This window comes from Phyllopteryx taeniolatus, chromosome 17, assembly GCF_024500385.1.
Source record: "Phyllopteryx taeniolatus isolate TA_2022b chromosome 17, UOR_Ptae_1.2, whole genome shotgun sequence".
Lineage (NCBI taxonomy): Eukaryota > Metazoa > Chordata > Actinopteri > Syngnathiformes > Syngnathidae > Phyllopteryx > Phyllopteryx taeniolatus.
Genome location: NC_084518.1, coordinates 17410348 through 17424206, shown reverse-complemented (window position 1 = coordinate 17424206; position 13859 = coordinate 17410348). Strand labels below are relative to the sequence as shown.

Below are 13859 nucleotides of genomic sequence, written 5' to 3'. Positions count from 1 at the left end.
AGTAAAATGTTTAACACGCATACTATCGTTGTCCAATGAAAACCAAGTATCTTCAAAATATGCAACTTCTTCTTTTTTTTTTTTTTTTTTTTCGTATCTGAAAAGTTTAAAAAAAAAAATGTAATTGTTCTTCTGTTTGAAAACAAAAACTGACAATTTGGAGAAAGATGCTCTTCATTGGTCAGCGACAGTGGATGGGAATGTAGCGCAACAGCGTTTTTATTTTGTCCACTTGTTGCTCGGCAGATTTAATGGGGCTTGATCATCGAAGAATAAGAAAAATTGGCAAATGCTAGTCATGACTCGCTAGGATGTTTGAATGGAAAAACTAGTGGCTTATGTCAGCATTCGATTTGATCCCTGTCTGTGTTAAATATAAAATACACATTAGAAAGACAAACAGCACCATCTGATGGGCTCCGGACACTAAATAGGACTGCTCGGGGAGGCGGGGGTGGGGGGGGGGGGGGGGGGGGGTCGGTGGGGGGGTGGGGGGGGTTGAAACATAGAAGTTGAGTTAATCTGTCCATCAGAGGTTCAGCGGTGCTTAAATGTCTTGTGTAACATTGCAAGTCGTTGAGAAACAGGCGTAGCATGAAAAGAGGCCAGCGAGCTGTACAGGAAAGATTAGTTGCAAGAGGAGTGACCAGACTGAAAATGAAATACGAGTCTCCGCTGGAGTAAGCAGAGGGACTAAAAGAGGACTGAAAAGGAGACGGGACCTCACGGCAAAGAGGGAATATTGAGTGTTCCACTGAGATAAGAAGAGGCAGCAAGTTCGACATTTTTAACCTTTCACGCAAATTCAGAGCTAACAAACATTTTAAAGCTAATTCATCCAACCACAGGAAAACCAATGAATTCTGCGTTCACTCGTAGAGCAGCCATATTATGCAGTTTTTCACAATTTACAACATTCCTAGGTGTTTTGATAATATTTTCTATGAAACTTTTGTCAAAAGACTCCAGTGTTCAGGAATTAGCCTGTTTTGAGTGGGCAGCGCTGTCCCATTCGCCCATATACTGTTGAGCCAATGGGAAGCATGGATTTAAGCCCAAAGTCTAAAAAAAAATAAAGTGAATGCTAACTGCGAGGTGCACGCAAGGCCCGTCAAAGACAGAATCTGTTTTTTCCCTCATGGAGACAACAGCCTAGCTTCCGAGTCATGGGCTGTGAAACTCATGTAAATTAGCTGAATTGGGCTGTCTCAGTTAAAAGCTACAAAAACACATTTTCAGAAATAGGCAGCCAACAAAAGATTGATTTGGTTGTTTAAATTCACACTTCAGAGTCCAGAGAGACAACTGCAGTGGGAGGGGGCGGGGAGGGATGTGTATGTACCCTCCTTTGACAGCAATAACCTCTACCAAGCGTTTCCTGTAGTCGCACAACGATGAGGATGAAATTTGGACCATTCCTCTTTTAAAAAAACTTCCACATTTCAGCAAGATTCCTGGGATGTCTGGTGTGAATAGTTCTTTTGAGGTCATGTCACAGAAATAGATATTTTTACAACAGGCCCACAGGCTTCTCATGGGGTCTTTTGGGGTGTGCCTGGTGCAGACAACCACGTCGGTGACCCCTGCTTTCGAGCCTCATTGGTCTGACACCAGCGCTACTGTCTCACAGGTACAACGAGCTCGTATCCAAATACGGTCAGCTTGCCCCGTTGGCCGACGTGGACCTGAGCCCCCGCTGCACAACGGTGGAAGTCCGCTGGGGCGACAGGGTTGAGGCGGTCAGCCTCCGCTTGGAACAGACGGTTGGTGACCTGAAGAAGCAGCTGAGGGCGCTTCTTCAGCTGCCCACCAACGGGATCAGGTTATTCTACATCAACCGGGAAATGTGTTCCGTCATTGGACCGGAAGAGTTGAAGTGCGGCTTCCGGGCCCTCCACTCGTACAGCATTCGAGATGGAGACGAGATCCTCGTAGTGCCCAAGCTAAAAAGTCGCTGTAGCTCCTCACATCTTTGAGGTCTGACATTCAGGGGTTTATTTGTTTGGTTGGTTGTTTTTTTTTTTTTGTGGGGGGGGGGGGGGGATTCACGGGACTCGCTGAACACTTACTGGATTATCTTTGACTTGAATTTATGTGATTTTATGCAACAAAATGTTGGCGCTAGTTCAAGGGCCAGTGGTTCTCTGATGAAGGACGTTTATCTCTGAAGAGAAGACTGTTGTACAGGTTGTCTACCCAACCACCTAAAGGCCTGGTACACACATTCTGTTTGTTTAAATCTTTAGACCTTGTTTATCTGTAACAGACGTTACACATGAAGATATAAAATCAGTCATTTAACAGTTTTGATCAGACTGTGTGAGATGTGCTGTGATCATTTCAACATAACACACCGTACACATACAGGTTTTGTTCCTCGACTGATCTAGAATCTAGTCCTCCAAGACAGAAGTCTTGCGTGATCAAATGTGATGTGACAGAAACGAAGCAGAAGAAACATAGGCAATAACTGGGAAGCACAAGATGAAGATCGATGAAGACACACACAAGACACACAAGAAAATCATTGTTTTTTTTTATTTTAAAAATCTACTGAGCGCGCTAGTAGTGAGTTCTCAAATTAAGCTAATGGCTTGTGTTGTTATCCCAGTAACACTGGACATGTTCGTGTTTATTCACGCCCACTTCCCTGTTCCTCAGTCAGGTCGCTGCTTTGATTGGCTCCATTCCGTATCACAACACAATTCACAGTGTCATGACCCGCAAGTCGGCACGTTTTTGTTTTTGTTCGTAAATATTGAGCACGTTTTACTTTTTATGCTTGTTGGCCCCGACCTGTTGTAGACCCTATTATCAGGACAAATTCACTATTAACACACCTCAACATGCAAGATAATCTTATAGGATAATTTTATAAAACATAAAATAATCTGGCGTTTGTCATCCTTTGTCAAGAAGGGGCAAAATTGGGACAAAAACACAGCCCAATTATCTTCATATGTGTGTACCAGGCCTAAATTGCAGAGGGTTGACCAATAACTCCAAAGATTCAAGCCTGAAAATCTTCGCTGCTTTCGCCAAATAATGCAGTTTAGATCGTCAAGACTTTGACACCAACTGTGATCAAAGATAGATCGATGACTACCGGCGGTTTTTGTTTGTAATTTAGGCGTAGATGGCTTTTCTACTTGTATACTGCCAACATGTGTTTGCTTGGATGTGAACAATTCTGGTATAGGTCATTCTTAAAAGCTACTGTTTGCATAACAGTCAACCTCAATTATGCTGAGAGGATTGGAGCCATTTGAACAAACATTTGTTTTCATCTTTTCAAATACTTTGGTAATACTCATTTACCCAGATAGTATCCAGAATTTGAGCGCTCCTGCAGAGCCTCACACTGTATGGTAACTAAAACACCTGATCTAGTGTCAGGTCACTTTGTATGTACTTGGCTGGCTCGCCATTGGGGTGTGTGTGTGTGTGGGGGGGGGGCTTGAGCCTGAATGGTCCTCCTTCTTACATCGCCCTCACAAACCTGACACCTCGAGTGTCCACTCATTTCACATGATGCGGGGTTCTGACCTCTCCCACTGGCTCAGTTTGGCGTTGCTTTCCCCCCAATCACGAGAGAAATTCCCACCAGTAGTATCCGCAAAGTTTTCCCTGTTTTATCCACACGGAGCCTGCGTTTTGGGGGCCCAAAAACGATCATTTTTTAAAAACTGAATGGATGGATCTCAAAACGCTGTCCCTACGTTTCGGAACGTTCAGTTCTTACATGAGCGGGCGCGAGCACCGCCAACATTTACAACAACAAAGGTGGATTACCAACTCGCATGTTCTTTACCTTGGGAGTGATCTCCGCTTTCTCTCCGAAGCAGACGTATACATGTGGACTCTCACATTTTTTGAAAACATTCTGTGGGTATGAGAAAAAGATCGGCCAGTGTGGAAGGGGCCCCAGGCTAGTGCTGTCCTAACTGATGAAGCCTGCTCGGATGAGGGAACCAGAACAGTCCAGTTGCGATCCATTCAATGCCCTGAAAATGAAATGTCATGAGTGAATGAGAATATTCATAAGAGCATAAATTGGTGCACTCGTAAATCAATAAAAGTTGGAGAAATGCTATCGTGTTTGTTCTCGTGTCCGATTCGGAAGTGTGTATTTAAACGCGGCATGTTTTTTGCAGGGTTGAAGTTTAAAAAAATAAAATGCCCAAAGCGAGGCGAGATGAGCTGGTAACCTTGCAGTGGAAAAATAGCATACATGTTAATTCAAAATATAATGTCTCAAGAAATTGCAAAATCTGAAACTCTTCCAACTGGCGAAAATGTCCTGAAATTGTCATTATTTTCAAACGCCAAAGTTTACACAAACCGAGTGAGAACCTGGCAAAGCCCACATAAAACAAACGTTTGCTGCCTCTGGGTTCAAACTCAGGACCTTTCTGGGATACTTCATATTTCATCTTAGAGTGTCTATGTAGTGTATTTGTACTGAAAACCCACTAACTTTGCACGAAGAGTTTAAGTTTGGGGACATCCAAGAAACAGAGGTTTTGGATTAGGGGTGGATGTATTTTTGGGTGGTATTTGGTGATCTGGAGCTGTCACGTGAAAGTCATAACGTGAATTGTTTGCCATATTGTGTTACTTTTCATGAATCCCGAGATTTACTGTTAATCCTGTATAAAATAAGTCACTTATGGACATTTGTAATGCACATGTCACTCTCAAGACTGTTCACATGAGAATTTAGAAAGATTTTGTACAAATCCTAACCTGTAATGTACTCGATTGAATAAGCGCCCCCCAAAAACTTTACAGATAGTTCTGGTATTTCGGGTTTTTCCAATGAATGATTATTGGGAAAACGATATGCCCGAACTGCTTTGAGATTTTAGCAAGACCTCGTTTTGCTTACCTTTTAGTCCAAATTTCGACTACATTTTCATGAGAGCAAGTTGCACCCTCACTTTCAGGAAGATTTTAAAATGTTGTAAACTGCCAATGCCTCATAGTTTGCCTTGTACTTCCCCGGTTTATTAATTTATATATTTCTGCTTGTTATTGTCAATGGTGACTTTATTGTGTTTCATTTTTATCAATATCCTGCCATTTTCACAGCTTTATATAAAATGTTGCTTTGGTGTACCTTGGAGAAATAAATTATGATCCTGTCCTATAACTGTGTTTCTCTTTATTTTTACGGCAAACTGATCCATACTTTTCGAGATGATTCTGAGCGGTTTTATTTCTGGCTGGTCTGATTAGGATTCTTCACCAAGCCACAAAAAATAGTCCATCCCATACGTGTCAGATTGGGTCATGTTTCCAGAATATTCCCCTCCAATTAACCCCCAGCGCCACCCCTCACCCCTCATTCTCTTCCAACCGCAGGACCTTTAATCCCGTTTGGGATGTTGTCTATTCGGTTTGATTGCTTCTAATTGGATTTCCGTCTGATAGAGGGCACCACATCATTGCCTCGAATTACAGTATGAACAGATCATCTTTGTGAAGTTCTGAAGTAAATTGGACTTCCAATACAATTTTCCCAGTCAGAGTTCCCAGTTGCCTGGAATGCACTATTGAAGATGTGGTTCAATTGACATGATTGCAATGTTTGGGCTATTTGTGGAACAGTTGGAAAATAATGTAGATAATGAATCCATCATGATTTTTTAAAAGCCATGGTATCAAGATATTGTTGTAGACTGTCAAAAAAAAAGAAACTATCTTGGCAGCTAAGGTGCAGTTGCTACTCTGTAATGACAGTGAGCGCAGTGGTGTAGGGAGGGCTTTAACTAGGTGTATTGTTCACTTCAAAGAATGAGTCACGGGGGGTAAGAAGGTTTGGGTTTCTGGAAGAAGGTTCCGCTCGTCTTGAATGAGAGCATTAAGGCCAAGGGCGTGTGTGACTGCTGGGATCAGGGGTGGCCCACTCCCTAACTCAGTGGATAGGGTGACTCCAGCGGGGTATCCTGTCATGGACCTGCTTTGTCAAGGTCAGGCTTGATGGGTTTTCCAGAAGTGGTGATGCTGCGTATACCTTGACTTGGACTGCATCGGATAACATGTTGAAAGGTTTTTATTGGAAAAGACCATAGGCCTCTGTTGGGTGTCACCTATCTATAGGTCCCACCATTTCCAAGTCCATTTCTACACTAAGCAAGGCACAAGAAACATTACATCTTTTACGTGTAAAAGACATCGTCCCCCTCCGTTATAGCCCTTATTTATACTACCTCCAAAGCTGGGAGAACATGCTGACTAATACTTCTTTTTTTTTTTTTGCACTCTGAGTCGTCAAAAGACCAGCATGTTGTGAGCGTAAGACTCCGGATTGAATATAAGACAAAATACCAACATGGAATAAAGCCGGACAAAGTGTAAAAGTGACTTAAGATGGTGCTCAACCTCTGAATTGGCTCTGATACTACCTCCAAAGCTGGAAAACTGCTAGTTCCATTTTTTACCCATTGTGTCACTGCAACAAAGCAGCGGTTTGTCCCTGTGTGAGGTCCTATCAGGACACCTCCATCTTCTCTGCCGTATTCACACACAGCTTTTCCCAAAACACCCAAGTCAAGACCCTCTCCTCGGCCACCTGGTCATTGGTAACGCTTGATATCCTCAAGCCTTTGTGCAATTCCGCCTTTCACCGATCAGTACCTGTCCATCTTAAAGGGGGTCCATAAAAGAAGCCTCAGCTAAGAGAGTCTTCGTGCATCTTAATGGTACCAAGGGTCTTGGCCTCACTCCTAGAGCCTTTCACACGTCTTGCCCCCTCCCGCCCACCTCTCCAGTTACTCTCCACTGTCCTCCTGCAACAAAGCCCTGACTCAGCGCCCTTCAACCCCCTTTCCCAGACCCCATCAGCACACATCCACCTGAGATTTCCCCCACTTGCTATCGGGCGACCATCTCCGGCGACTATGTGTCTTGCGTATCCTCGCAAATGACGCGTTTCCCAATTAAAAAGGAAGTGAGACATAGTATCCAAAGTGGCTCATGTTCATTCTGTAACTTTACCTTCCATGCAGCTTGTAAAGCCATGTTTAAGGACTTGAGGTTTCCTTGGTGAGGTGCTACTGTTTGAGTATTTTAGTCAGTTATAGTAAGCCAGGGATCTCAAAAGTCCAACCTCGAGTGGTCTGTCATCAGCATCTTTAGCAAGTAAGATTAAAACATCTTAATTGATTTCAGGAACATTTACAGCCAGTGTCCAGGGAAAAGCATGTATCTCCCAGATTCCTTGTGTGTCCTGTAACATACTTGGCCAATAAAGATGATTCTGATTCGGAAGAAAGTGTATGTTTGGTCGTCTCACAAATTTTGCGTAATTTAAAATTGTTTTCTTACGGGGGATAAACAAAAACAGCCAAAACATATGGATGTTTTCCACTGTACATATGTTTTCATTTTCATGAGAGCTTTTGAAACCACTTATCTAGAACTATCTGAAATGACAATTTGGAGATGCCTGGTTTTCATTTAAGAGATTTTTTTTTTTTAACAGACAACCAAAAATCTCAATATTTGGAAAGACCTGTTTTCCACGTAATGTATTTTGTGAGGTTATTTATTTATTTTGTTTATTTATGTTTTAAATGAGAAAACACGTCCGTTTTTGTTTTTATCAAATACAAAATAGAAAACTGGAGATAAATTGTTTTTCCAGACAAAAACAGAAAAGTCAGTTGCTATTTTTTTTTTTCTCAGGTTAAAACAAACCAAAAAAACAAAACAAAACAGTAGATACCTGGTTGTCACATAACGTATCTCCAATCAAGCCAAGTGACTTATAGTTGCAATAATGGTCCTTTGCTGGCTTAGCCTAAGGTGGATGTTCACTTCTCTCCATCATTATTCCACATCTCTGATCTGCCTCCATTCCCTCGCTACTGGACATTCCTACGCCGTCCCTCCCCTTTCCTCCTCCTCCCTTGTACAAGCTCTCATCTCCTGTTAAATTGAAGTCAATCCTGCTGAAGTTGCCTCATGCACAGTTTACGCACACGACAAACCTCATTTGAAGGATTCGCGTGGACTGTGTTTGATTTGTGGAAGTTGGAGAACGGACGCCATCAACTTGTTGGCGCCGTGGATGCTCATCCACTGGATGGGCCTGCGCTGCGTGGAGGTTGCCAGGCTGGATTAGAGAGGCGCTCCATGTCCGTCTTGTGAAGGCAGGTGAGTGCATCCTTTTCGCCACAGTACTACTTATTCCGTCAAGGTGCATTAGTGAGTACCCTCTGAACAACAGCTTTAACCTGGCTATTTTTATTTGCAACCATGTCCCATTCATTTGCAATTATTAACCATATAGCCCAGTGAAACATAAAATACTACATTATCTGGGTGTACTACACGTACTAGTATATCATTCTTATACATATAATCATGGTGATGATGAAAAAAACGGAATAATGAAATTGTACTGGTATATCATTCAAATAATCATTTTTTTAAATGTTAAATAACTAGTTAATATTGCATTATTGAAATAAAGGTCGAATGCATTGGGGAAATTTATATTGTACCTTAAATATCAATGTTAATACATATATCTATAGCTATATATACACATACAGTTTTCCCAGGTCTTTAATTTTCGTTGTAGGTACACGTCAACTATGTGAGACACAATATAAAAGAAAATCCAGAAAATCACGTCACGATTTTTAAATAATGAATTTACAATTAATTTCATGAAATAAGGTTTTGATAATATGGGAAATAGAACTTAGTACAGAAAAATTTGTTCACATTTACCGAGGTCAAACGTTTTCTGGTGGTCTTGACCAGGTTTATATACACTGCAACGGGGATTTTGGTCGGCTCCTCGATACAGATATTCTCCAGATCTTTCAGGTGTTGGCGCTGTCGCCGGGCGATAAGAGTTCAGGTTCAGAAGGTTTGGAGACTGGCTAGACCACTCCTGGACCGTGAGATGCTTCGGAGTCATTAATCACTTGCCCAGGCTGTGTGTTTCGGGTAATTGTAATGCAGGAACACCCAGTCGAGACCCATCTTAGCACCCCAAAGTAATACATTTCCAATTCCATGCTTCACAGTTGGGATATTTGGGATTGTACTCTTCACTTCTTTATCATTCAAGCACCGGCAGTGGAGTTGATACCCAAAAAAACGTTTTGTTGGTCTCATCTGACCACATGGCCTTTTCCCATGCCGCCTCTGGATCATCCAGATGGGCACTAGCAAACTTCAGAGGGGTCTGGACATGTGCTGGCTTGAGCAGAGCGACTTTACATGCGCTGAAGGATTTTAATCCATGACGGTGTGGTGTGTATAATATACTGGGTACAGTATGGGTTTTTTTTTTCTCATAGAGATATGCTACATATTTAAATATAACAAGATAATAAAGGACCAAAAAATATGGAATAAAAAAAATCTTATTCCAGTAAAAATATGATTGATTATAAAATAGTGTATACCACTTGTATTATTAAAGTATTATCAAGTAGTATTTTGATGTAATTTTTCAGCCATATTAATAGGGTTTTCCTTTTTTATTATTATTATTGTTGTTATTTTATTTTTTTTCACGGCACAATGCTCACGGTTTCAATGCTAAATGCTGAGCATCAGCTCCTACTTTTACTAATGGGATATGGAGTTTGCCAAGCTGCTGCCACACTGCTATGACCTTGGCAAGGGAAGCCCATCCGTCCAAGCCATTAGTGCCCCCCCCCCCAGCCCTCTCAATGGTAATGCGGTCTAAGGCTGCCTTGTGGCGGTCCGGTCAGAGAGGTAGAGAACAAGCCTGTAATCCATCGGTGCCTCCTCGCATGGGACCGTAAGGCTAATGTGATCCTTACACATTGTCCTGGCACGCATAATGGCTTCTTTTCAGGGGCTCCTCGGGGGAGACCTGGGAGCCTGCTCTTGAACAAGTAATAGTGGAATGTATTTCTGGAGCCAAAACATGGTCGTGATTATACAGACTTGTGATGTGTGCTTAACTCCACAATGTTGTGTGTGACTCTTAAGGGTTCCAATAGACTCTGAAATGCGGTTGCTCCACAATCTTGCTCGTGACGATTAAGAGTTCAAGTAGACTCCGACATGTGGTCGTGCCACAAAGTTGCGTGACATGATTACATGGTTCCGGTAGATACTGATGTGGTTACTCCACAAAGTTGTTTGATGATTTAAGGGCTGAAGTAGACGCTGACGTGATCGCTCTACAATAATACTGTGTGTGACATTTAAGGGTTCCAGTCTCAAGGTTCCATTGACAAGTGGTCCCTCTGCCAATTAGGGGTTTCAGTAGACTCTGACGTGTGTTCACTCCGCAATGTTGTATGGTGATGAGGGTTTTCAGAAGACTGACATGTTGTTGCACCACATTGTTTTGTGTGACGACTAAGGGTTCCAGTAGACTTTGACTTGTGGTCCCTCCTCAATGTGGGCCAATTAAGGGTTCCAGTCGACTGACATGTGGTCACTCCACAATGTTGTATGTGATGATTAAGTTCCAGTGAACTCTGACATGTGGTCATTACGCAATGTTCTGTTCCAGTAGACGATGACAGGTGATCCCGCCGCAATGTTGTGTGACGAGTAAACATTTAAGTCGACTCTGACGTGGTTGCTCCACGTCGTTGTGTGCCACGTTTATTAGTTAAGGTCTTTCCCCATAGTAATCTCTTTTTTTTTTTGTCTTAAACTTCACTTTTCACTTGGCATCAATTACCACTAACACCGTGTAATATTATTCCTTGTAAATAAACAGCAAAGAGCACAAATTTAAATGTTAGGCTTTAAAAGAAATTTCTCGGAGGTTTTATTTGTTTTTTGCATTACATAATGGGTCGTGTCAAATGGTCTCACAGACTACATAGCCCACTCGTGTTTTCCTGGTTCTGGACTTCGTCTTCTCATAGTGTTTTTTTTTTAAATTTTTTTTTATAAGGATGTTGAGGCCAGTCTGTGCGGTCCTTCTGCTCTGCATCGTCAGCGTACCCGCTCGCACGAGAGGTATGCGATCAAACCTGAACATTAGGCACCCTGGCACATTCTAATGGAATCCATCCATTTCTTACCATGTTGTCTTCCATTTTAGTCAGTACTCGTCATGTCCTGTATCCGTTTGGACCTGACCACATGGATCTGGAGACCCCCAAGATGGATGACGGGAGCTCCCCTGAGATTCCTCTGCTCGTGCCCTTCGTTTTCTTCAGTACCCCTTACCGCACCATTTATGTAAGATGTGACCACGAACAAAGTCTTTTGTTTTTCATTTTTGAAACATATTTTCCCAAGGAGCATTTTAACGTTCTTAACTGAGCACTAAATCATTTGTTTTTATTTGATCTATGTGATAATCATCATGTCAAATTGTCTTCCTAGATCAACAATAATGGGGTGATATCCTTTAACGAGCATGTGAGCCAGTTCACGCCAGAAGCGTTCCCCCTGAGTGACAGCCGGTCCTTTATTGCCCCCCTATGGGCGGACGTGCACAACGGGATCCGAGGCGACGTCTACTACAGGGAGACCACCCAGCCGCAAATACTGGAGCGGGCGACGCATGACGTCCGGCGACATTTCAAGAATATTCCCAACTTCACGGCCACCTGGGCCTTTGTCACCACATGGCACCAGGTCACCTTCTACGGCGGGAGCCAGACAACCCCGGTAAAGGCCAAAAACCTAGAATTGCTTGTTGTGACAGTTTACCCTAGACCTAAGAACTTTTGTAGGACCACTGGATGTTTGGAACTATTGTCTGAAATTATTTCTGTGGGGATTTATCAGGGTTGAAAAAAAGACCCTACTGGAGTGGGATTAGATCAGGAATTTTGAAAAGTTCCAGAAACCTCTCACTGAACTTAATGTTCCGAGGACTTTAGGTTGGAAATGAGGCAATAAATGGAACTAGGAACTTTTGTGTAAATGGGACTAATGGCTGAATTTAGTTATTGGGGTCATTTATCAGGACCTAAAAAAAGAACCTTGTGGGAGGATAATTCTCCCAAAAGGTCCAGGGCATCTTTGGCGCTGCAGCGCTGATTGATTGAATGACTACTCGCCACAATTTTAAACAAAAAGTTCCTCCAACTTTAGATGAAAATGCATCCATGAGATGCAATCACAGGACCTTTACTCGAACTAGAAATCGTTACAGGACCGCAGAAACTGATGTCTAAATGTAGTTCTGGGATCATTTATCGGGCTTGAAAAAAAACACCCTACTGGGGTGTTGAACTCTCAAAATGTCTAAGGAACCTTTGGTTGGAGATCTGGCTGCATGACTATGCATAAATTCCCATAAAGTAAAATAACAGAAACATACCATTTAGTTATAGTAGATGCACAGTGTTTGGTCTGTTTCTCTCTTTTGTAAAACTGTTTCCAACCTCTTGTTTGATTAAAAGGTGAACACATTCCAAACTGTGCTAATCTCAGATGGTGGAGTGTCCTTCGCTCTGTTCAACTACGAGGAAATCGCCTGGAGCACAGGCACGGCCAGCGGTGGAGATCCTCTAACCGGACTGGGTGGCACTACAGCTCAGGTACACTTCATTTGATTCGACACTGTACAGGGGGTCCCGGGTATATGACGGTCCATCTGAGGTTTCAAGGTTACGTCTCTACCACAAGAACGAAAATCTGTCAGAAACTGAGGACCCCGGCACGCAAACATAGAACGAAGTCCGCCTCACACTCTTCCCACCTTTCCAGTCAGGTTTTAATGGCGGGGAAATCGGACACTTCTTGAACCTGCCACGATCGCGGTCCAACGATGTGGTGAACATTGAGCAGACCACCAACGTGAACATTCCAGGACGCTGGTTCTTTCGTGTTGACCCAGAGCTGATCGACCCCGCCAATGGCTGCAGCTACAATGGCAAGTGGCCTACTTTGCTGGTTAAACACTACAGAAGCCCTGACATACATTTCCAAACTAAATTTGAATATTTGTTCTTTGGAATTGTGTTAATTTATTCTCTTCAATGGCTGATGTAACATAAACCATATTAGCAATGAGACTGTTTCTTTAACCTATCAGATATCGTACAGTCATTATGAACCTACAAACAATTGCCTGACTCTCCTTTTTGCTCTTAATTACACTGCATCTCTTCCAGTAGAAGTAAGTGCTGCCTGGCATGTCGTGGCACAACGTGGTATTACACTGAAGATGTGCAAACCTAAATTCGAACTTGCCTGTATACTGTACAACCCATCAAAAACAATCTGTTAAAAATCTGCTATATGATGAACAATGAACCGTGATATCGAACACTATTTCTCTTTTTTATAGTGCGCTTTCTATCATTGTTATGTGATAGTAGTGGTGTTAAGTGGTGGATTAAGTTGGGTATATCCCCGCTAAAGGCTCAGGTACCAAATCCATGGCTCCTCACTGTCACATGTGAACAAGTCTGGTGGTCTTGTCTTTAATGTCTTTAAAAGTCTTTATCCTACAACTTCTCCAGGTCGTTTTTACAGACGAGGTGAGGTCTTCTGGCTTTCGGACCGCTGCTTACAACGATGCCGCTGTCTTGACGTCGACAACGAGGTGCTCTGCCAAGACACTCCATGCAGCCAGCTGGAGACCTGCGAGCAGCAGGAGGGGGCCTTTTACTGTCAGCCCACACGCACCAGCACCTGTGTGGTGTTCGGTGACCCCCACTACCACACATTCGACGGTCTTCTCTACCACTTTCAAGGAACCTGTTCCTACCTGCTGGCTCGGCCATGCTGGGAAGCGGCGTGGCTGCCTTTCTTCAGCATAGAGGCCAAAAACGAAGACCGCGGGGTGTCGACAGTCTCCTGGCTGAGAGATGTAACCATAGAGGTCTACAGTCACCGAGTCACATTGCTCAAAGGAAGTTTGGGAAACGTTCAGGTGAGCA

General features: G+C 42.9%; 1 protein-coding gene across 4 annotated transcripts in view; it reads left to right on the top strand.

Moving 5' to 3' along the window:
* tecta (tectorin alpha) overlaps window positions 1-13859 on the top strand; it is a 36689-nt gene that overhangs the window by 8262 nt on the left and 14568 nt on the right. For 2 of the 4 annotated variants that reach the window (XM_061751148.1, XM_061751149.1), the window contains exon 9: window positions 1631-5152. In XM_061751148.1, coding sequence (XP_061607132.1) covers window positions 1631-1976 — 346 coding nt within the window. In that variant the 3' untranslated portion in view covers window positions 1977-5152. Of the gene's footprint in view, window positions 1-650; window positions 672-1630; window positions 5153-8246; window positions 8301-10910; window positions 10975-11059; window positions 11200-11346; window positions 11635-12374; window positions 12513-12681; window positions 12848-13439; window positions 13853-13859 lie in introns of those variants that run through there. The other 2 variants (XM_061751150.1, XM_061751151.1) reach the window with 2 other exon arrangements.